The sequence below is a fragment of the Chinchilla lanigera genome, unplaced genomic scaffold, assembly GCF_000276665.1.
Source record: "Chinchilla lanigera isolate Chin_1 unplaced genomic scaffold, ChiLan1.0 scaffold00056, whole genome shotgun sequence".
NCBI lineage: Eukaryota > Metazoa > Chordata > Mammalia > Rodentia > Chinchillidae > Chinchilla > Chinchilla lanigera.
The window spans coordinates 13,663,600-13,687,404 of record NW_004955457.1 but is presented as its reverse complement, the minus strand read 5'-3'; the positions used below and the strand labels follow the sequence as shown (position 1 = coordinate 13,687,404).

General features: G+C 38.1%; 1 protein-coding gene across 3 annotated transcripts in view; it reads left to right on the top strand.

Moving 5' to 3' along the window:
* The window catches only part of Ank2 (ankyrin 2, neuronal), a 313,838-nt gene that overhangs the window by 251,023 nt on the left and 39,010 nt on the right, over window positions 1-23,805 (top strand). For 2 of the 3 annotated variants that reach the window (XM_005397083.2, XM_005397085.2), the window contains exons 26-33: window positions 614-717; window positions 11,213-11,437; window positions 12,947-13,045; window positions 14,036-14,190; window positions 16,787-16,998; window positions 17,443-17,647; window positions 19,817-19,913; window positions 22,855-23,083. In XM_005397083.2, coding sequence (XP_005397140.1) covers window positions 614-717; window positions 11,213-11,437; window positions 12,947-13,045; window positions 14,036-14,190; window positions 16,787-16,998; window positions 17,443-17,647; window positions 19,817-19,913; window positions 22,855-23,083 — 1,326 coding nt within the window. Of the gene's footprint in view, window positions 1-613; window positions 718-5,248; window positions 5,285-11,212; window positions 11,438-12,946; window positions 13,046-14,035; window positions 14,191-16,786; window positions 16,999-17,442; window positions 17,648-19,816; window positions 19,914-22,854; window positions 23,084-23,805 lie in introns of all 3 variants that reach the window. The other variant, XM_013520726.1, reaches the window with a different exon arrangement.

Genomic DNA, 23,805 nt, shown 5'->3' with positions numbered 1-23,805 from the left:
TTCTATTAAAGAAAAAAGAGGATGCATTTATGGTATAAGATGAATGGTACAAGTTAAAATGTATCTCTCAATGTTTAAAATGTTGGCTTTTAAAAAAGACTTACAAGATATTCTGGAATGTTTTTATTTTAAGTATGATTTTTTAAATTACTTTTGATGCATTAGATATAGGGAAGTGGACACCTACCCTTTCCAAAGGCAATTATACTAAAGTGATCTTGTATTAATGATATAATTTAAAAGGGAACACAAGCTAGTCTGGGTGGTGCATGTCTGCAGTCTCAGCGCTCTGGGAATCCTGGCAAATTCAAATGCAGCATGGGCAACTTAGTGACTGGCAAGACCAGTCTCAAAATAAAAAGTAAAAAGAAGGCTGGGGTGTAGCTTTGTGTGAAAGCTTTGGGTTCAGTTCCCAGGACAGGAATTCTAAAAAGAATGAATTATAAAAGATTAGTTTGAAATGCTTTGGTCTTACACTTTTTAAGTGAAAGTCTTTCCAGGAAATACCACCTTCTTGTGATGGTACTTTATGGATTTCATTGTAGTTTACTTTACTTGAAGCGAAGTTGCTTTTTTTAAAAAAAAATTTAAATCCAGTGTTCTTTGTGTTTAGGTGTCAACTCTAGCCAAGGAGGCAGAAAGGAATTCTTATCGTCTCAGCTGGGGCACTGAGAACTTGGACAACGTGGCTCTTTCTTCCAGTCCTATTCATTCAGGGTGAGTGAGTCAATATTATGTATCCAGATCAAGAATACAAAGAGATGGGAGTGAAAATACAGCCTTGTCCAGGAGCTTTAGCTGGCGGCTAGCTTACAGTGGCGGTGACCTTTGATCAAACTGGTAAATAACATTGTTTTACCCAACATGGACTCTACCTTCCAAAATAAAACAGCAAAGAGGGTTTAATTCAGCACAGAAACAGGACTATTGTTTTTAAATAACTAGTAGAATTGCATCAAAGAGCTTGCTAACTAACTGGAATCTACTGGTGGCCTCCTTAACTGTTCATGTACTGTTAAAAAGAGGGCTGAATCAGCTGCTCTCAAGAAGATCTCTATTTGCTAAGATTAACTGGTTTCTTCACATTTTCATGCATGAAAAATAATGTTTGCAGAAGTTGGAATCAAACAGTTATACAGATGAGTTCATATCCTTTCTGAAACAGGGATGTAAAAAGGGAGATTGAAATGTGTGTAGTGAGCTCCTCAGTTGTTGTCCTGTCTTCTTGAGGTCTTCCAGAGAGCATGTACCTCACTGTGTGAGCAACACTGCCTAATTATTGACTCCTGAAACTGCAAGATGTGGAGCATATTTTCCAACACACTTAAAGTTGTCCTTAATATGTGAGATTTCAATTATGTATAATATAAATTCCTTAAGTAGTTTTAAATTGTAACATTATTCCAATTGGTTTTCTTCCTTACATTTTAGTAGTTTCAACAACATCCTAATTATATATAAAACATCATCTTTTTTTCTACTTCTTTTAAAGCCCTACTCATAATTTATCTAACAAAATGGAATACTTAGGTTTAAATTATTATTCCAAATTTTTTATCCATAATTCTGGAAATATTTTGAGTAGTTTACTCTTTCTTGCTTTTGTTTTTATAAAATAGTCTCCCTTTCAGAACGTTTTCTAGGTAATTTAGTTAAACATTTTGGATTGCTTAGTCTAATCTTCTACTAAATAAATGCCACAGAACAGCAGTGGTGAACCTTCTAAACATGGGTGCCCAAACTGCAATCCAAAACCTGCCTATTTATCACACAGTGAATCACTGTAATTAAACCTGAATACTGAGGTTTTACTTTAGAAAAAAACAACTTATACATTAACATCTTTTGTCTTAAAAGAAAAATAAATAAGATGTGTGCCATAGGTTTGCCACCACTGCAGTAGAATATGTAACTTAGTTACATGATATTGAAAATAGTCATAATACTTTTCTTGTTAAATGAAGTTAGTTTCCAATTCAAGAGTTGTTCAAGGAAATTAAAATATATAAGCCTCATGCAAGCTTACTTACATATTTTAAGTATAGAATGAGATAATTAAAATTTCACATTTATATATTATTCAAAATCATAATATTACAATCTGCTACCAAGTTTCTCAACAGTGATGAGTAAGAAGGAAAACAGGCCTGGACCTAGAAGATTGAAGGAAAAAATAGATGAGAATCTAGAAGTCATGAGGAAGTATTTACAGTCCCTATTCCCCCTATAAAATGAAGAGATTGTTGTAGGTTAAATATAATTATCTATTATTAGCTAAATTTTAAAGAGTTGATGTTGTTGATTTTCCAAATGAAGCATTTATATAGAAAAAGGAATTCTAAAAGAATTTCTCTACTACTGATTTACTACAGTAAATACCCAGTTTAAGTACATCAATAACTATTGTACAAACTATATAACATGTACACATGATTATGTAATAATGGTGGATTGCTTGTAATGAACCAATAGCATCCAATGGTTAAAGATTAATCACTTAAGGATCTCTAAAAACCATAGTCTCCAATAAAGTAATTTTTCTATCAATTTCAATCATTTATCACTGACCCTGAGGAATTCTCAGTGCTGCCTGTATGTTAGGATTGCCTGGGAGCTATAAAATATTCTGATACCCATGCTTTACCCCAGATCAGTTACAGCTAAATCTTGGTTGTCAGGGCCCTGACATTAGCATTTTCTACATCCTGATTGTATAAATTATTAGAAAGGAAAAATTTGTTCAATAAAGTCTTAATTAATGGAGAGACAATAATCAATGTATGCTGAGTTCTCTCAAATGTTTTTTGTCTCTTTATTCCCTTACGTGGTTATTTCTTTCTTAACATTTGTGGGCATATTTGTGTATAGCTCCAGATGTTAAGCCAGCTGTTGAGGAAAGTAGTTAGGATATAGCCCCTACCTGTAAGAGTGTATTCATTACTTTGTTCTTTGAAGTTGGAAGGTAATCTGGGAAATAGAGATTAGTGTGGTGGCTAAGAGTGTGCTTTGGTATCCGGAGCCTGACTCTGACTGGCAGTATGTGAAATGCTGCACAAGTTAGGTAAAATCTCTTGAGTTTCAGTATGATGAGTGTCATGTTATTGATTCTATAGGAGAGTTCTAAAGGTTTGAGGCTTTAAAAATAATTAGTACTGGCCTAGAAAAATGTAACTGGTCATTAGATTATAGACATTAGTATTTAATACACATCTTCCAATTTTTCTTATAAATTGCAGATGAGTTAAGCATAATGTATTCTGAATCCTCTAATGATAACACTAATGTGACCTATAATAATAATGTTTGACTTGTTATTTTTATTAGGTTATTTACCATCCATTAATGTCTTTACCATATTTGGACAAATAGAATGCCACAGTTGGCTCTAAAGGAATGGTTAATTATCCATGAAAATTCAGTGATTCTAAGTCTTATGGTATTTGAAAGGTGCCATGATGTTAATGTATATGAATAACTTTTACGATGTCATATCATGTAATGATGATTTCATATATTTTATTGACTGTATATCAGGTTCCTGAGTAATAGCTTTTTCAAAAAACTGATTTTTATTTTTAATTAATTGGTTGAATTCTTAAGTAACTTAACAATCTGCCCAAAATGTAAGGAAAAATGACGTTTTGATAAAGGAAATAGTTTTTATACATATGCCTCTAGTTTGTGTGCATCATGTTGTATTGAACTTAGTAAAGTTTTTTTAGGTTAACAAAAGGTGTAGTCTTTACCAGTAAGCAGTGTTTATGGGTTATTTTACCACTACTCCATGCTTTCAAACACTAATGCCTATAAGTAGATGAGAATGGGTCTAACTGTTGAAAAAAAACACTGCGCAATAGATTCAGCCAATATTTGGCCAAGGAAAGACTTTTCTTCATTGTTCTTTAAAGAGTTCCCTTACTGATTCGCAATGAATCTAACCAACAGTTACTTCTAGCACCCCCGTCATGAACAAACAAACATAAACCGGAGCAAGAATTTTAATTTTATGATTCTCTTTCCTTTCATGATGAATTAGCAGGTGTAAGGCAAATTCCTACCAAGAACTAGTTTTATAACTGATTTTCAGTGTTGTTGTTCCAAAAGTCTTTGTATTTGTAGTTTTGACAGCCAAGTTCTGTCATTAAATGTTAACTCATGATACTGCACTATAAGATACTACAGTAACCCAAGACCCTAAGAAGCTGATATTTAAAGAACTTCTGTCTCCAAAAAAACATGTTGAAGACAATTTTTGCTGTGAGCCCAATGCTACTCTAAAAATAAATTCTATAAAAAATGTATTAAAGATATTTGTTCAAACAATGAACTATTTCAGTGGCAAAGAAGTCAAGTCTTTTACTCACTTGACAATAATAACGCTTACATCCTTCTAGCATTTAATTTTTGTTGTTCATATATTTCCTAACACCCTAAGGTTAGGTACCTAAAGGCAAATTGTTTGGATGAAGAAAATGTTATAAGTAGCAAAACAACTGTTTTTGCAAGATTGTATTTCTGATCTATTATACGTATGCTTTTATATGTCATCAAGTGCTAAAACACGAGGGAGCCATATGAAAGTTTCTGAGGGTTTTAAGGAAGAGCAAACCCATAGGGAGAGAAGGGTGCAGAATAGGAGCGTGGAGTGGGATTGGACATTAGGTCCACTGAGCAATGCCACAGTCCCCAAAGCAAGAAATGGGGCTGTGAAAGAAAGAGCTATCACTGTGTTTTCATAGCTTTTTGTTACCCACTAGTAATTAATGTTATTTACTCTGCCTTGCAGTTTATGCTACTGTTTGTCATTGAAATACACTTTAAATAGCCCCATCTCATATTTTAAAAGTATTAGAAATATGAATGAAAAGCTTTTGAGTCAAAACTATGTCCATCAACTCAAAGACTTCTTGTTTTTCACTATAATACTCCTTGATATTTGCAGGTTTTTGGATACTCAGACTTTTTTTTAAAGGTCTCCACACACCAATGTTGAATCAGGCTACAAATCCAGGGGTTTGAGAACATCCCCAGTTTCCTAAGCCAGGAGTACCTACAAAGCCCCCATGTTTTGTTCTTCTCCCAGCATTTGCAAAGAGCTCTGTTCCATTTGTGTCCCCAACCTCTTTTCCAATGAATATTATATTGGTGTACAAATTATATATTTCAGTTGAAAGTCACTTCTGGTTTCATTCTTTATATTTCACTTTATCCATTCCTTCTCTGTGCTAAAGTATCTATTCTGTTGCAGCCGCACCTCTCCATGTCTTGATCGTGACAACAGCAGGTGAACTTCTGCATAATTCCTTCTCTGAACATGTTGCCTATTCCTCCCTCCCCCGTCACCACCTCCTTCCGGATATGCCCGCCTCAGGATGCTTTAGTGTGGAAGATACCTAGCCAAAGAGATGCCGAGGGTCATGGTCTCCAAATTGTGGGGCTTGCTCAGTTTCCCTCTTTGGGAAGCAAAAGGGGGTGTATTTAAGGCTGGTGGAAATTAGATAAGGCTGTGACAACACAACTGTGGACTACCTGTCTTGGTCACGAGTCTCCACATCACAACTGCCTTTGTGAGCAGAAGTGCGACATAGAGCTAAAAAACATGTTCACAACAATTAGGCAAATTGGTTGAGCCGTTTTAAAGTTTTATTAAAGGTTATGTTTTCAAGTGGCATTTAGTAGAGTATTTTTTTCCCTTTCCTTTGTTTTATCTTACCGTATTCCAGGTGAAAGGCTGAAGGTTTATTAATAATCTGTTTCCTTGTCAGTACTTCTCTAAGTGCAACCTTTTGATTTTTTGGTAATCGTGCCATTGAATGACTCTAATCAGCATTCTAAAAATAGTGGTTACTCTATGTTACTTAGACAACATTATTTTTAGAGGTTTCTTCCAGACTGCTGATTATAGTGCTTTAATTCTATAGTCAATGATATATTCTACCCACAAACAAAATAATTTTTTTGAAAACTATTATATCTATCCTTTTACTTTTTCTCTATCTTTTTATACATTAATATAGTGATTAATACATGATTTTTGAGTGATTTTTACAAATTTGAACCACCTTTTTTTCAAGACCATTTTCCATTTTTCATAAACTTTTCAGTTTATGGAAGTTGAAGAATTAGGGAGAGACCAAGGGGATTGTGAAGGACAGAGAGCTCATAGTATAATTTTCTCACATTTCCTTAGAAGCAAGATTTAATTGGAGGCCCTCTTGCTATGTATATGTAGATCACTGAAGCACCCTGAAGATTTTATCCTCTGTTCTTTCACCCAGTAACTAACTGAATGCTGCAATCTCTTCCCTGTCCTCTTCCCATGGTCCTGGGTGAATTAAAAGTAAATTAAGTACCAGTAACTTTGGGTGGAGAATGTAATTCTCAAAAGACCAAGTCATTGTTTTCTGCTGCTCTTCTGAAGCATGTACCTATTTCGCTAATCAATTTGCATATTTGTAGGCAAGTCATCTGCATAATAATAGTCGGTTGCTTTTGCTTCAGTTCTTTTTAAATTGTGATAATCTTATATCTCACAATTTAGAAACCTTCAATAAGAGTTTCTACTTTGCATGACTGCTGAATTTCATTTGGCAAGTAAGATAATGCGATAAAGTTGCAAGTGACCCGATACTGTCGTACGTCAATATTTAGTGCAATACATTACACATTTTCAGCAGAACAGCTGTTGTAATCATAGAACAAAAATCATATAGGTTTCTTGGAGTAACAGTAGTTTATCTCCAGTCAGGAATTTTTCCAGAACATTTGAAATGGAACATCTCCGTAGGCTCTAACCTAGTTAACAGTAAACTGCACATAGCATTTTAACTTTGGGAGGCAACTTTCAATGAAGTCTTTCATTTTACAGATGAGAAAACTAAAACTTAAAAATAGTAAGTGACTTGCCTGTGGTTACAGAAATAATGTCTGACAGGGTAAACTTGTGATAACAGTATTTTCAGATCTTACATCGTGGCATATTTCATTAACTTTTAAAAACTATCATACCATTAGACTGCCTAACCCAGATCTAGGTTCACTGTAGGTTCTTAATGAAATGTTAGTTTTCCTAGTTTTAGGTGTTTATAAATTTTAAGATATCCAAACATACAGAACCCTATGGCTATGGGGGAAAAATGATGGAAACAAGCAGTTATTGAATTCTACGTGCTTTATGTACACGATTTCATTCCCACCACAACCCAAGTGGTCACAGGACTGTCCCTCATCGACAGGGGAGAACCTCTGTTTTAAATCTCACAGCCTGCAGAGCTGAGCTTCGATCCATAAACCATCTCCTTTATACATAGTTAATTATGCACTTTTACTTTCATTCTTTTCCTCTCAGTGAGTGGCAGACATTATCATATCTCGTTTTTAATCTCTCAAAACATGAGAAAATCATTTTTGTTTGGTCAGTTCTAATATGTGAACTGATTTGTCTCATGATTCATACCTTTTAACATTCCTCTTTTTTCTGTGATACACAGAGATTAAATCAGCTCTTACAGTTTTCTTTTCATAGTTTTATACATTTCGGAATCACTGTCACCTAATACTACTACCTACCCAAACAGTGGCTGTTTTTTATGGAAATGCTCAAATATTTACCCAATTTTATGTCATGCACTATTGGAATTAATTTAGCATACAGACCTTTACCAACTGACTTTTCATCAGCACCTAGATATATACTCGAGTCATTATTTTTCCTGTCTCTTCCTAGTTAAAGAAAAAGCTTCTTTAGCATGCAATTTCATGAGCTAAGCTTTTTTTTTTTTTTTAGTTTGCATGGCAGTTGCATTTTTTGAGTCTGATTTGTTTAGAATATTTTCCTGGTTGACTTACAACATTTTCATTTACTTTGACTATTAATACTGAGTACTTTCATGGCTTCTGATACTGTCTTTTTTTTTTTTTTTACTTCTTTCTGTTTCACTTTCTTTTCTTTTTCTTTCTCTAAAGAAAATTTTCTCACTAGAACTCATTGTTTTCTTTTAGTCTGTGTCATGTTAGTTACTCAATAATAACATGAACACTTAGTTTTTTAGAAATTTAATTTTCCCCTGAACTGTGCATATTGACACTTGATTTTTCCAATATGGGTTACATCTAGCACAATACTGAATTATTACTTTCCTGGCCCATAGTGACAAAGAGATACTTACAGATAAATTTATCTACTAGCAGCTTCCATCTGTGAGTTCTTTTACTTTGATTTTCCTATCTTTGGTCTTTCTTCAAACAATTTTTACTCCTGATAAAGTTATTTATTTTATTAGATCCAAGCTCTTGGTGTTTACTTACTCCCTTTTTCTACTACTCTATGCAGGGAAATAAATATATCTGGTCTCCCATTTTGGAGCAGAAACAAGCCCGTGGCAGGGATTTAAAAATTAATGATAGTGCTTTCCACCTGCTTGGCTGCTTCTGTGAGTAGTGATTTGAAAGTGTTGAGTGGTGTGATTTCCCGGAGAGCCAAGAATTCAGTTGCCTCCCACATTAGCCTTCTTAGTTAGACATAAATATATGCAACTGCTCATAACTTGCCTTTTCGCTCTTCCACTCACTCATTTACTCAAAAATTATTTGTTGACTACCTTCTTTGTCCTCTGTGCACACTGTGCTAGGTGCTAGGATGCACAGGAAGAAGCGTGGAAAACTTGGTCACTGCCGGTGGGGCCCCTAGATGGTCCTATAGGTCTCATTGACAGGAAGTGATGAAACTGTCACATCACACATGGGTGTAGACTGTGAGCTTTCTGGCAGCAGCGACTATTTTACTCTATATCCTCACTTACCAGTGGGGCACGGCACACAGTAGGAGAGTAGCAAAGGTCACATCAAAAGGAATGCAGAAATGGAAATCATCAGTCAAACAGAATAGAAAGAAGGGTCCAGTGACACAAAATCAGAGAAACAAATCTAACATGGAGTTACTTAAACATTGCTACTATTAAGAGCATAGCAGCTCACTCTTTAGAGACCAGATCTTCTCCTATGTCTTCTTCTAGGTGGAAAATTGATATCCTCTGCAGGCTATGAGCTGTCACTGAACTAATGACCTAGTGATAATGTAGTGGAAATATAATAGCACATAAGTGAGGAAATTTCTTAAATGCCTCCAAAATGCACAGATACTATTCAGGATCAAGCAATGATTGTACTAATTCGTTACTCGTTTAGTCTTCTTCTGCTTACACATGGTGATAGTAATCAAAAGGTTTCTAAAAACAGAGAAAGTATTAACTTTGATTACCAATGTTTCAGCAATATTATAATGAATTTGGAAACATTGTTAGTTGACACTTAAGCTTTTTTCTGTTAGTGAAAATCAATATGAATACCATACTCAAGAATAATCAAATGGAAAAGAAACCTTTATATTCATCTAGAATTGTTGCCAGTTTTTTATTCTTTTGAGCAGCTGTACATTTAAAAGTCAAATAAAAAAAATTCTGTAAAGAATTCAAATTGAAGACCAGTCGTAAGGAAAGAGCCAGCATTGCCTCACTGTGTTCTGATAAAGCCCAGAAATATCAACGCTTTGGTCCTGAGCTGTTGATCATACTCCCGGTTTTTAGCCCTTCCTGAACACTCAGTGCTCCTGAAGAGGGGCTGAACGGCAGGCCTGGCCTGGCTCCTGCATGCGGGGGCGGGGGCGCTCTCCCATGGTCTCATACTGCATGATGTGCTTCTGACAGGCATCCTGGGCTCCTTCGCGCCTGCGTTTATTACTAGCCACAGGGTTTCTGTTTAATAGCATGCCTAATGAGATCTGTGTTCTGCTGTGGAGACGAAGCTAAGATATTTTTCCTTACTTGTCTAAAAATAACATAAATGTATTGTGTTTCTATCCCGTAACTTACTTTGATGAAACATCTTTCAAATGTTTTGTGTGTCATTTTGGAGGCAATATTTAGGTGTTTCGAAGTTCTAAGTGAGCCCAGGAAACACCTGTATGTTGCTTTCCTTTTTGTGTTTTGGTGTAACAATCTTGCAAATGCAATGAAAATGGGGAAGGTGGTGTAATCATGTAAAAGTCTGCACACTGTGTGTATCTTTGTGTGTAAGCACCACAAGGAGACTGTCGTGTCGTTTAATTTTTGCTCCTTGAGACAATGTCTAAAAGATTCTCATGAGTGTTATAACTGACACAGTGACAGTAAGTCACATTAAGTTGGCTCAGGACGTAGGACCATTCCAGAGGAAGCAGGTGCAAAGTTCAGACAAACACCTTCTCTTGGTACACTTAGCCAAACTGAGTCACTTTAGATCGTAGTTCTCTCTGTCATGAACAATTAGCAGACAAGGAGCAAAAATAATAGAGATGCTTTTGTATTTCTAAATTGTGATTTTCCATATTCTGTGTATTATAATTTGAGAAAAATTCATGTTGAGCAGAAATCTGCCTCTAACATGAGCCCGGGGCTCCCAACCCTAAAATTACACCTCAGAAATGGGGTTGAGGGTGCTCTGGTTGTTTCTGGTACCCCTTCCCTCTTTGAATCACTGAGAATATGGCAGACAGGTTTCTATTTAAAAAATGAAAATATGCATTTTTAATCAACAAATTTGTGCTACTCAAAAAGTTTCTCTGCTTTTCTCTTCTTTTAAAGTGTAATCAGTTAATAAATTTGCATCCTGGATAAGATCAGGATGCGTTGGCATGGATTTGACCTTGGGAGTGTCCTTTGAAATTTTTTATTGTCATACAGTTACATTAAAGTGAACTGGACAAGACATAATTTTGAAACATCAAGTTGAATTAATTTAGAGAAGTCATACTTTTGTCTTTCTAATCTACCCTTGCATTCTTTAAACATGTGAATTACTCAGGAGATACATACAGAAAGCAAAAGTCTTTGTATTTATAATAAAAGGAGACATCAATATTTTCATGTAATTTTCCAGTTTCTTTAAAAGTCGATTTTACATATTAATTTTCAGTTCAGATTTAGAATCAACATTGTCAGCAAAAGTTAGAATCCTGTAACAGATGAAAATTGTGCAAAAATTAAAACAACATAACTAACAGAAATAATGATACTAGTATAAAGTAAATTTGAAGACAAATGTTTTACCACCACGCGCTTCAATGGAAAGGAGATATTTTGAGAACAAAACACTCAGGAAAGACATTAACTTCCCAAAGTGTGTTTATCTGCTTCGATATTCCAACATGTGTCTAATCTTCTCTTTTAATTCCTAGTTTCCTAGTTAGTTTTATGGTGGATGCCCGAGGTGGTGCTATGCGCGGATGCAGACACAACGGGCTTCGAATCATTATTCCACCTCGGAAATGCACGGCACCCACACGAGTCACCTGCCGACTGGTCAAACGCCATCGACTGGCGACAATGCCCCCAATGGTGGAAGGAGAAGGCCTCGCCAGCCGCTTGATCGAAGTCGGACCTTCTGGTGCTCAGTTCCTTGGGTAAGAGTCTCTGATAAGCTTCACATTTAGTCACCGATGAACTTGTGTCTTCTACATGAAATCTCTAGCATGGAATAGCAAAAGGTAAGTGAAACACTTTTGAAAGAAGATTGGTGCCTATGAAATTTTTAAAATTTGCAAGTAGCACCTCAATGCTTGGCCCACTTTTATGCCTCTTATATTAAGGCATGAATGAGTTAAACATTCTGGTTACTATTCTTTCCCTTGAATGTGGTAGTAGCTACAAGACTCCCAGTGTGAATTACCAAGTAGGCCATGGCAGGTATTTTTTTTTTTTTCATCTCAGACTTAACTGGCAAAATATAAAGAAAATATTAATGCTCTATTTCAAACATAAGTTTCAAGTCTCATGTAATTAGGAACCAGAATCATTCTCTTCATTCTGGAGGCAGTGTTGCCTTTTAGGATATTTAAAAATTTAGTCTGTGTGATTTGTTTTTTCTGTTCTCAAAATTGCTACCTTGAGCCTTAAAATTAGTTGGCTGTCTATTTAGTCACAGTTTGTCTTAAGACAAAAACATCAAGATTAACTTCTGCCAGGCTCATTTTGACAATTTTGAGCAGAAATTAGCATTTCTTCTTTCTTTCGTTTGTTTGTATGGCTGTTGTTCTATGAAGCAGCATCTCCATGTGTCAAGAAATAAACCGCTGCCACTAAAACTGACAAAAGGTTGAAGCTTTGGAGGCGGACAAGTTTCAAAACATTTTGAAACAAATCAATTGTATTTAAGTCTGGTCATAAGAAGTCTTAATGCTTGAAATCTGGGAGAAAATCTTATTAATTGTGAACTCTACTACGTTGTCAACATCATGCTGGGGAGACGGTTTCTTGCTTTAGAACTCAGGAAATGTTCTAAAGCCTGTAATTTAGAGCAAACAGTTAGCAGCTTGCTCCAAATTACTCTCACACCTGAAAAGGGGTGTGTTGGTATTTCCCGACTGTAGAAACCACCTCTCAACGTCCTGCTTTCAGGCAGATCAGAGCTTTAGAAGGAGCCAGTGAAGTTCTGGGTTCATCAGAAAATGCCTTTATGGTTGGAGGAATCCCTGATCATTCCTGTCATGTTCCGTACCAGACCCTTTGCCCTCCTGCTGAGGTAGTTCTAGGCTTTTTAATGATCTTCCAATCCACTGGGAATATCCATAAAAATCTCTGGCCTCTGGACAGAGCAGAGTTTTTATTATATTCCCAATAGCTTTGTCTTTCCTGTGGAGCATTTCTTTTTGTCTTTTTTGGCTAGTGCCCTGGCGGTGAACCTAACTAGGGACAGCCCCTCCAGCCATGCCCTCCTCTCACAGACGCGCCTCCATTGTCCACTCTGGGTGTCAGCTCCTTGCTCTTTGTGACCAATGGAGGGGACAGAACCAAACGCAGTGTGAACCCAGAGTTCACCCTGTGGATCAGCTGGTGATGCTGGCGTTCTGTGGCTAACAACACCTGAAGCTTACTTATGTTCTTTCTTTCACTGCTGCTTTGGATATACTCAGTAAACTTCACCTGCCAACGGCTCCTCCCCCACTTAATGAGGGAGAAAGTTTGGTCAGCCGCATCCTTCAGCTGGGGCCTCCTGGAACCAAATTCCTTGGGTAGGAGTGACTTAAAACAAATTGATGGCTGCTGGCCCCCCATTCTTCTCCTTCTTCTGCAATATGATTTCTCTTTTTTTTGTCATTGTTCCCATGACATGTCCCTCTCTATGATTTAAACTCTGTATGACCTATCTTTAGTGGACCATTTCTGACCCTTGTGGTATGTGACTTTTATTTTGGAGTGATGTTTTTATATCTTTTCCCTTAAAGTGCTGTGACCTTCATTTCTGTTTAAAGCATGAGATCTGCCTAGTTGTACTATGTGCTAGTCACGATGTTGTTATGATAAGTTTGGAGTCTGTATCAAAGCAACCTGGACTCAAAAAATCAAAAGCTTCTCTATATTCTGAGGATGAATGTGACCCAAATATTGTAGGAGGGTGCATGTTCTGGGTCCTGAGTATAATAGGCATTGGGCACAGCTGGTCTGTCCACTGAAGGGCTCACTGAGGGCCATACCGTGTCCACATGCCTATTGTTTCCTTGGATGGAGAAAATACAAGCAAAACCCATGAGTGCATGGCTCATTAGCACAAGTGGTCTCCCTTCCTCCATCTCCTCATTTATGACACATTGAAACTTGCAACCTATGAGCCATTCTCCCTCTTAAGCCATTTTGTCATTCTGCACCTTGTAGAAGATGTGTTTAGGAGACTGGCATACATCACAGATATGCATGCACATTTCTTTTGGTTAAATGTGTTAACCTTACATTTATCAAAGGAGAAGTTCCAGAATGCCACATGCACTCACAGGGAACATCATTTGGCTTAAGGTAGCAGCATGTACTGAAGGACCAGTGGCCCTGAGGCGGGGTGCCACTGTGCGACCATCTGCTAGCCCATGGGCCCCAGAGGAGGCCCCACTAAGTCCCTATCCCCAGAAAGAGCAGAATTCCAGGTCACTTTGCAACAGACAGAGTGGAGGTGCTTGTCTTGCTGTTGGTTAGCTCCCGTCCACACTAAGTGTTCTGCATTGCTGTGTCAGGCCCGTCATCGTGGAGATCCCTCACTTTGCGGCCCTCCGAGGAAAGGAAAGGGAACTGGTGGTCCTGCGCAGTGAGAATGGGGACAGCTGGAAGGAGCATTTCTGTGAATACACTGAGGATGAACTGAATGAAATCCTGAATGGCATGGACGAAGGTACCTTTCCGTTAAGTGTTTCAGAGGAAACCTAGGGTGGAAGCATGAAAATAACAACTGCATTTCTCCCTTATGATATAGATTGTATGCGTGTGCATGTATATGTGTGTGTGTGTGTGCATGCACATGTGCATGTGGGTGTCCCTTGTGGTCTTTTACCACACCAGGTCACCTGCTGTGTTCCAGCAGGTGATGAGTTGGAATGTGCAGTACATTTACCTGATCTTACTCCTGCTGCATTCAGGAAAATACAATCCTTTAAGACAGCAAGCATCTCATTTTAATAAGAAGGCACAATGTGTTTCCATCTTTAGCGTAAACCTTTTTAAAATCTAAACCTAGTGATAGAATTGATATTGTTGTTGTGTGACAGAGTGAACTGATACTGGAAAATAAACTGTGATTGTTTTTTAAAAGGTCTAACTTGAAATGTTAAATATTTGAGATACTGATAAAAAGTGCTAATCTATTCTGTTATACTACCCATCACTAGTTATGGGATAATACACTTTATTTTATCTGTTATTAAGGAGGTAGAAATATTAAGTTCATTCAATCTTCTAGCTATAATTCAGACAGGGAGCTAGCCAGGGTTGAGTTGCATACGTACACATAGATATCAAGTGGAGTTTTTATTTGAGCTTTAACTTCTATAAATCCCCAATGTATCTCGGGCCAGTAAGCCACAGATTGAAAGATCTCTGACATGAGGAAGTAGCTTGTTCTTAGGTCCCCAAAGGGTGCACAGAATAAAGTCCTACTCCCACTGCAAGGCACATTCCACTTTAAGGAACTACAATAACTAGGGCAAGTTCTTTGCCTGAGTGCCAAGATATACCACGTTGTGTGAAAAGCTGGACACCTGCTGATAGGTATAGCTTTTTAGCAAGTTTATCAGTCTGCCTATAGTAGAGGTGGCTTTAATTTCAGGGGTGGCCCAGGGATAGAAGAGTTTAAACTTCCCACCACTCCTATAATATTGCTTATTGCACCCTAAGAATAGAGAAAGGACAGGCTTACCTTAGCCCCAAGATGGACGAGGAAAAGTTATGCCCTCTAAACATGAAAGTCAGCATCTCCCAAGCAAGATAGAAATATCAGAATCTTTATATCAGTGACAAAGCTTGTTCCCTGCAGGTTGTGGCTACTTCCTCCTGGGACCCTTTCTCTTGGTGACATTAGGTTTAGGATATTTTCCTCTGAGATGTGTGCCTGCTCCCGACACTGACATGAGTGCTGCCTCTTGCCTTTGCAAGAGGGAGGACACACTCTTTTAAGTTACATATGTAAAAAGTTCACTTTAAAGCCAAAAAGTCAGATTTGCTTAAGTTTGTGCAGATAGAAATTATTGTTTTGTAAGTACTGTGTTTCCCCAAAAATAAGACTTAGCTGGAAAATAATCAGCCTTGAAAAGTAGAGATCAAAAGGGCCAGCCCCAATCAGTCTGCTCTTTCCCTTCCCTTCCCTTCCCTTCCCTTTGCTTCCCTTCCCTTCCCCCCCTTCCCTTCCCTTCCATCTTACAGAAGAGCCACCAAACAAGAAAAGAGTGACAGGTAAGGCAAGGATAGACTGACTGGGGCTGGCATTTTTATCTCTAGCTTTTAAGGCTGATTATAGTATTTTCCATTTAGGTCTTATTTTGGGGGAAAGAGGGTATATGCTAGTATTTGTCAGTATATCAGTCTTTAATTATGTATATTCAAATCTTAGGGCTTCTGCCTTTTACTATCTTATTCCCAGTAGTCAGTAAGAACAGAGTTAACATTTCTGCCTCTGTGATGAGTTGTAAATAATTTCTAAAAATGAAAAACTTTCCATAATCCCTTAAAATTCAGTGAACTTAGTTCACATTTTCCACATTTTAAAACAATGTATTTTTTTGTTTTGTATTGTACTGAATAGCTACCCCAGTGCAATTTATAAAGCCCCCATGAGCTTGTCCTGCTGATGTTGGATGGTATTCTTATGAAGTCACAGGCATCAGAGGAATACTGGAACGTGGAAATCTTAGTCACCCATCTCTTTTTATATCCATAGTGATTATCAGAGACAACCATCTCACTGGAATAAACTCAAACCTTACTTACCCTTTCAAGACAGATCTTGTTCTTGCACTATTTCCCAGAGTACCCAAAAGGCCATATTATTTCTTAAAGCCACAATCACTAACACTAACTGTGAAGTTTGCAAATAAATAAATAAATAAATAAATAAAGTCGTTCATGCACAACTTCCTCCATGAACCAAGAAGACAACAGATCCATTTTCCTTCCACATTTGCCCTCATACACCCTGATTTGCCAAGGTGGCCCTAAAGCATCACATCTGGCAAGAGATGCCTTTCTTTTGCAATGCCTCACGGAAGTCTTAGTTTTCACAAAGAAAGTGTGTAAGCTGGATACTGATGGTCTTGAAAGAGTGCAGGGTTTATATTTGTCTGGTATTATGAGAGCCTTACTTTTTATTTTCCCATTACTTAAAAAAAGTAAAGGAGCTATGTTGCCACGTCTGCTCACCATTAACCGCACCAAAGAATCAGCTAGATTTATTGAAGGAAGGTCTTGCTATTTGAAGATGGGTCTTTTTCTTATCTTAGTGCTGGACAGCCCAGAAGACCTTGAAAAGAAACGAATCTGCCGTATCATCACCCGTGATTTCCCACAGTACTTTGCAGTAGTGTCACGCATCAAACAGGACAGCAACCTGATTGGCCCAGAGGGAGGTGTGCTGAGTAGCACCGTGGTCCCCCAGGTGCAGGCCGTCTTCCCAGAGGGTGCGCTGACCAAGCGGATCCGTGTAGGCCTTCAGGTATGCCCATGTTAGCTGCCTGTAATCCGCATGGGGTTTGTATTCTTGAGATTAAAAATCAGCTTTGTAAATGAAAACCAAAATGTTAATGAGAAATGATTTCCTGGATAAGCAAAAGTTACCATTGCATTGGAGAGCACAAGTCCAATAGTACTAAACTTGTGATTGTCATATTGGACTCCACCCAAGTGATTTGTGAGATAAAATGTAAATCTTTGTTTTTTTTTTGTTTTTGTTTTGTCTTTTTGGGACAATTCAGGCTAGCCTTGAGCTCACTTTGTAGCCTAGGCTGGTCTCGAACTCTCAAGGATCCTCCTGCCTTAGCCTCCCTAGTGCTGGGATTACAGGCATGCGCACCACACCTGGAAAAATGTAAATCTTTGTGTTAGACATTTGACATTAAGTATAAGAATAGAGTTTAACATTTTTGTCTGCTTTGTCAAGGCTCAACCTATGCACAGTGAGCTGGTGAAGAAGATCCTAGGCAACAAAGCTACCTTCAGTCCTATAGTCACTTTGGAACCTAGAAGAAGAAAATTCCATAAGCCAATTACTATGACCATTCCTGTCCCCAAAGCTTCAAGTGACGTCATGTTGAATGGCTTTGGGGGAGACGCACCAACGTTAAGACTACTATGCAGCATAACAGGTGAGTTGTGTATGTAGATAATTGCAACAATCAAATTATCTTGGTCATAAGATGCCTACTGAATTCTATAAATTAATTCAGGAAAAGTATTTTTTTTTTTTTTTGTTTTGTTTTGTTTTGTTTTGTTTTTCTCCGGTACCAGGAACTGAACTCACGACCTTGCGCTTGCCAGGCAGGCGCTTTTGCCGCTGAGCTAAATCCCCAGCCCCAGGAAAAGTATTTTTAACTTATTAGGGAAATGAAAGCTGGAAAGAAATATTATTTCTGAAATAAGCTAGTATGTCAAAGTATTAGATATTTTATATGTATTATGATTTCAATCTTCACAGTAACCCTACAGGGAAACTTCAGCACTCATGGTGAAAAGGAAGCCAGGGTTGAGAGAAATTCTATAACTTGCCTGAGTTATACTAAAAGTATTTGGCTGAATTGGTATTCAGACCCACGCCCAGCACACTGTCAAAGTCTAGGCCTTAACTTTTCATTGAAAACCTCATGTTATATCACCTTGAATTATTATACTCAGTAGTTCAACCAAATTGTTCTATCTAGGCTCACTGATCTGTTGGAAACAGAAAGTAAAAATTTTTAATGATGAACTGATTCTTGATCTTTTCAGTTGATCTTTGTAGTAGCTTTCAGACAACCACAAAGCTCTCAAAGAACATTCCGCAAACATTGGCTGTCTCTTCCTAACAATACCACTACAAGCAGCAAGAAGGAAAAAAATTCATAGCAATAACCTGTTTTAGGACTACCTAGTTTGATAATTTCCCCATTTGACCAATTATTATGTGGTATTGGCATTCAGTAAATAGTAATGCTATCATTAATAGGAACAATAACCATTCCTGGTTAATTTTAATATTATTTGAATTTTTTTCAGTTCTTCAGGTTGGCAGAAATGTTTACCCTTATTTTGTTCTTCTCTAATTGTTCCTTCTTATTAATGTGTTTTCCATATTTATGATAGAGAACCATCAAGATTATCCCATACGTTTAATAACATAGCAGCCTGTGATGAATGTAGGGAGGATGATTGCTTCCCTTCTTGTCTCTGTCACTGTTGCTTATCTTTATTACCGATATTCCTGGGCTTTCCCATGGCTTTGTTCCACGGGTACATAGTTAGCCCTTCTGTGATGCACTGTATGATGACCTGGACATAAACCCTGTGAGACCAGAGACATCTGTGCCAGGCCCTGCCCTCAAGGTGCTGAAATGAAGACCCTGTATGGCCTGGCCACCTCTGTTTCTTGCAAGGCTACATCTCGCATGAGCTTTTCCTACATAATTCCTTATTTAAAAATTAAAGTTAATCAAAATTATTTTTAAATAATTAAAATAAATACATTTATGTTTTAATTTTAATAGCTAGGGGCTTAGATTTTTGTATTTTTCTGTGTATAGTTATATTAATAAGGCACATTTTAAAAATCAACTTGAATACCTTCCATAAGCTTTCTTTGCCTCATCTCAGCGTATATTTCTCTGCAGCACTATGGCTATTTTGTCTCTACCTATGTTAAACTGACAAAACTGTCATTTTGCTCTTCTGTTATTTTAACTCTTACTACTTTAAAAGTGGTTCTTTAACATTCTTTAAAAGTAGAAATAAGGTGAGTCGCTAACAGCCTTTCTGGCAATTTTTCTGTGTACAAAGGGATTCTTTGCTAATCATTTATTTGTTCATTCGTCCTGAACTTTTAGTACTTTTCAAACATTAGATTTTTGCCAAGCTTCATTGTAAATGGAGAAGCAATTTCATGTTTTGAAAATAGTTGCATAAAATATGAAGTCCAAGAACAAGAGAGTGTTTGGATGGCTTATCATTTTGATGAAGTATTCAGCATCTTACTTAGCCCAGGAATCTCCTAAAATAACCAACTAGATACAATTCAAAATTATCTTTAAAGCCAGGCAACTGCAACAAATGCTTCAGAATGTCAAGCAGACAAATGCTTAGTAGAGTTATTCAAATAACTTCCTTTAAATTGCATCTCTTGAAAGGTGTTTTTAGTGTGTCATTCTTAGTAGGCAGTTTTTCCATTTTGTTCTCAATGAGTCACTTTGAGGTTTGGGGTGGGATCACACTAGGGAACCCAGCCAGAGCCACAGCTCAGAGTCTGGAGCTCTGCCCAACTCTCTTCCCCTCCCGTGTTATTTCAGGTGGCACCACCCCTGCACAGTGGGAAGACATCACAGGAACCACGCCACTTACCTTCGTCAATGAATGTGTTTCCTTTACAACCAATGTGTCCGCCAGGTATGCCTAGGAGCAAGGGAAGCCCACCACATTTCCCTGCCCCCAACTATCATTTTGTTCTTCTGTTATTTTGACTTTTCATTCTTTAAAAATGTTCCTGCTTTGTTCCATTTAAAATAAGGTCTGGACCTGCCAGCAAATGCGGTAGTAACAATACCCTACATCCTACCACTCATGAAAATCTAAGGAAAAGGAGTGACTGCTTTGTCTGATTCTGACTCTGGATTTAGCAGCCAGTGTGGATGTTTCCAGCCTCAAAGCCCTCAGGGAGGAGAAATTTCCTGTTGCCAATAACATAGTCTGAAGTACTTTTTCAACAGAATAACAAAAGCACAAAGCCCACCATGCTTTGCTTAAATGGCTGAGAGATTTCAAGGGCTCTTATGCATCCTAACACATTGGCATATTACCCATTCATTCATTACACATCTTTTAAAAAGCTGACAATTTCTACTTTTTTGATAGACACATTAGCTCAGTGTTTTAATATTAGTTCCCCTTTGCGTGGTCTTTAATTATAAGACTTCATCTTCATCTAGGGACCCTCCTCTTTAATTGGCTATTACAATAACTTGGTGACTTAAGTAGAGCAAGATACATTATGTATATTTTACAGATGACAAAACTGATGTTAAGAGTAGTTAAACCTTAAATTCCTGTGCAGGTAGGAGAAAAGAAAAATGCGTGAATAGTAAGTTCATAGCTCCCGGCAATGCCTCACGTTTATAGTTCCTCACTCAGTTCTGTGGCTCATTGTGTCCTGCCAACCACGCATGTGTGTCTAATGCTAGTAGGTGATGTGTCCTGTAGGACCGGATAGACCAGAGGCACTAGAAATGTTCAGAGGAGGGTGTTGTGGTAGTTAGAGAGGACGTCTGGGAAGAGGGGACTCTTGAGATATATGTGGGAAACAAATAGGCAGATAGGATGGGAGCAGAGAAGAAAGTGAGCAAGAATGCACAGGCAAAATGTGGCGGGGTGTTGAGGGACACCAACAACCATCCACATCGCCTGTGGTTCAGAAGTAACCCTGGGCTGTGGGAGGGCAGTACTCTCTATACAAGGCTTTGTGGGCAAGAAGTGAGGAGTCACCATGAATATATCCGAAGAGTACCTGTCAACTAAAACTACAAAACACAGAAAGAACTGCATGCAGATTAAAATACTACAAAACAAAGCCTTAAAAAGGTTGTAGTGAAAATATGTTGTGAGATGCTATATAAAATATAAATATAAGAGTAGATATATAATATATAAAATATATAAGTAAAACCAATAAAATCCCACAAAAATATTGTGTTATTACACTAATAATTCAACTCCCAGAAAGTAAGAAATAGTGATTAAATGCTGTAATTCTGAGTGTCCATCATGAGGCAGGAACCACACTGAATCTTACAAGCACCATGCTAATTGAAAACCCGCAGGGACCGAGGGGAATGAAGGTCCCTGCAGCTGTTCAGCGGGCAGAGTTTCTGTCCAGGATGGTGAGTGAGTTCTGGAAACTGTGTGTGATGATTACCTAACACTGTGAACATGCTTAATGCCACTGAATTGTACACTTACAATGGTTGCATGGCAAACTTCTGTTATCTTTCACAATCAAAAAGAGAGATGGATCGGAATACTGAAAGAGAGACTAAAAGGAAAAGGACATCTCAGGAATGTTGAAAGACCGTGGGAAATGAGTTTGAGGAAGGAGAGTAATCACTGGAGAAAGGTTTGCTAGCAAGAGTGTCCGGAGCCAGCCTGTCTCCCAATGCCCTGGGCGAGTGTATGGCAGATAAAAGACAATAGACAAAAGTAATGTGGTATCTGAGGGTCTGGGAAGGTCAGAGCTCCCCTGGCTCAGACCCAGCTTCTCCAAACCAGAACCACTTATTGGGCCCATACCATGTCAGGGGCGTGCAGGAAAGCACAGGGAATAGCTGAGGCAAACAGGTGCGAAAATGGGAGCAAAGAAACTCCAGGCAGGCAATCTTTGCTATGAGAGAACTGTTTTATCTCTAAGATTGGCAGCTATTGTCCTGCAGTTCTGAGTGAGCTTTAGTGTCCTCAGCTGCGGTGTTGTCTTGCCTTAGAGACGTCGCACCGTCACGGGTCACTACAGGCCTCTACCATGACCATTGGCATGGAGAGTTCAGTTTCTGCATGCCAGCTGCTGGCTCCTCAGGAAAGTCACTGAGTCCTGGGGTAGACCCATAAATTACTACAGAAAGCCAACTGTTTAAACTCTAAAGCCTACTCAGCACTGCCTCATTGAGGTCTCCCTCACAAGAAGACATTGAAGAACCAGGGGCCTTCACACCGAGCTACATCCCCAGGCCTTTTTATTTTTTATTTTGCTCAGGCTGGGCTGAAACTTCTGATTCTCCTGCCTCAGCCTGTCTACATGCTGGGATTATAGGCATGCACCACGTAGGTTTTTTAAATGGATAAGGGGCCAATCTTGGTGACTGGAGAGTTCCTTGGAAAAGGATGATGAAATGAAGAAAAAGAGGAGACATCTTGTTAAAAAGCTTCAGGAAATGAAAAGAAGGAGGGGAGTCAAGGAAAATAGGCATCCTTCAGTGAGGTCTCTGTCCTGAGTTCTGGTACTGAAGGCTAAAACCACTGAAGGAGTCTAACACTGAAAATAAATTTAGAGTGAATACACACGAGAGTGTCTAAGGAGGGAAAGCACAAAAACAGTGCTCAGTAGTTGATCTGAAAAATGTGGCAAATCTTTCTCTGCCCCCCACTCCCTTCTCCTTCCTGTCTACTTTGCCCTGCTCCTCCCACCCCTTTGCTTTCATCTTTCCTTTCCTTTCCTCTTCCTCTTATTATCTCTCTCTTTTCCAAGAAGAACTTGATGATTACGTTGATCTTTACTTAAAAATAAAGGAACTGATTTTTAGTGGCATACCTTCAGCTTTAGATAACTGCCTTTATTTTTTTATAGGTTCTGGCTGATAGATTGTCGACAGATCCAGGAATCTGTTACCTTTGCATCACAAGTGTATAGAGAAATTATTTGTGTACCGTACATGGCCAAATTCGTAGTGTTTGCCAAATCTCATGACCCCATTGAAGCCAGGCTAAGATGTTTCTGCATGACTGACGACAAGGTGGATAAAACCCTGGAGCAGCAAGAAAACTTTGCTGAGGTGGCCAGAAGCAGGGATGTGGAGGTACTGTATGAGGAATTTGGCTGTGCTGTGTTATTAAGCTTTTGTTATTAGACTGTATTTCTCTTTTTTTTTGAGACAGAGTCTCACTATGTAGTTTAGGTTGGCCCTGATCTTGCTATGTAACCCAGGCTGGCCTCGAATTCATGGTGATCCTCCTGCCTCAGCCTCCCAAGTGCTGGGACTACAGGAATGTGCCATTATCTATGTCCAGCTATAGATTGTATTTCAAATAAAATTTCATAAATAGAGTCATAGAAAAGGAAGACCCATTCACATCTTGATCAGTTTGAAGATGAAGATCCAAAGCTAGCCTTTTTTCAGCCCATTTGGACTTGTCTTATAAGTATGATCTTGCACTTGATCTTAGCCAAAAGGCTGAGAAGTGATTGTAAGTATGATCTTGGTATGTTCAAGGAAGTAAAAGAATTTCTTGAAAGATTATTTGGAAAAAAACTACGAGTTATTGATAAACTCAAAATATGTGGCTACAGTAGTATAAGTGTTTTTTAGTTTTTTCTAGTTGTTCTTATTATTTTTTTAGTTACAAAGAAAACATTCTAGAAAGTACTTCCTTTAACAAAAATGTTAAAGTAAGATATTCAGTACTTTCCTATGTTACTTTTCCTTATTTAACTCATTTTTTCTTTCTTCTCCTTCACCTTCTTCTTCTTCCCCCTCCTCTTCTTCCTCCTCCTCCTTCTCCTCCTCCTTCTCCTCCTCCT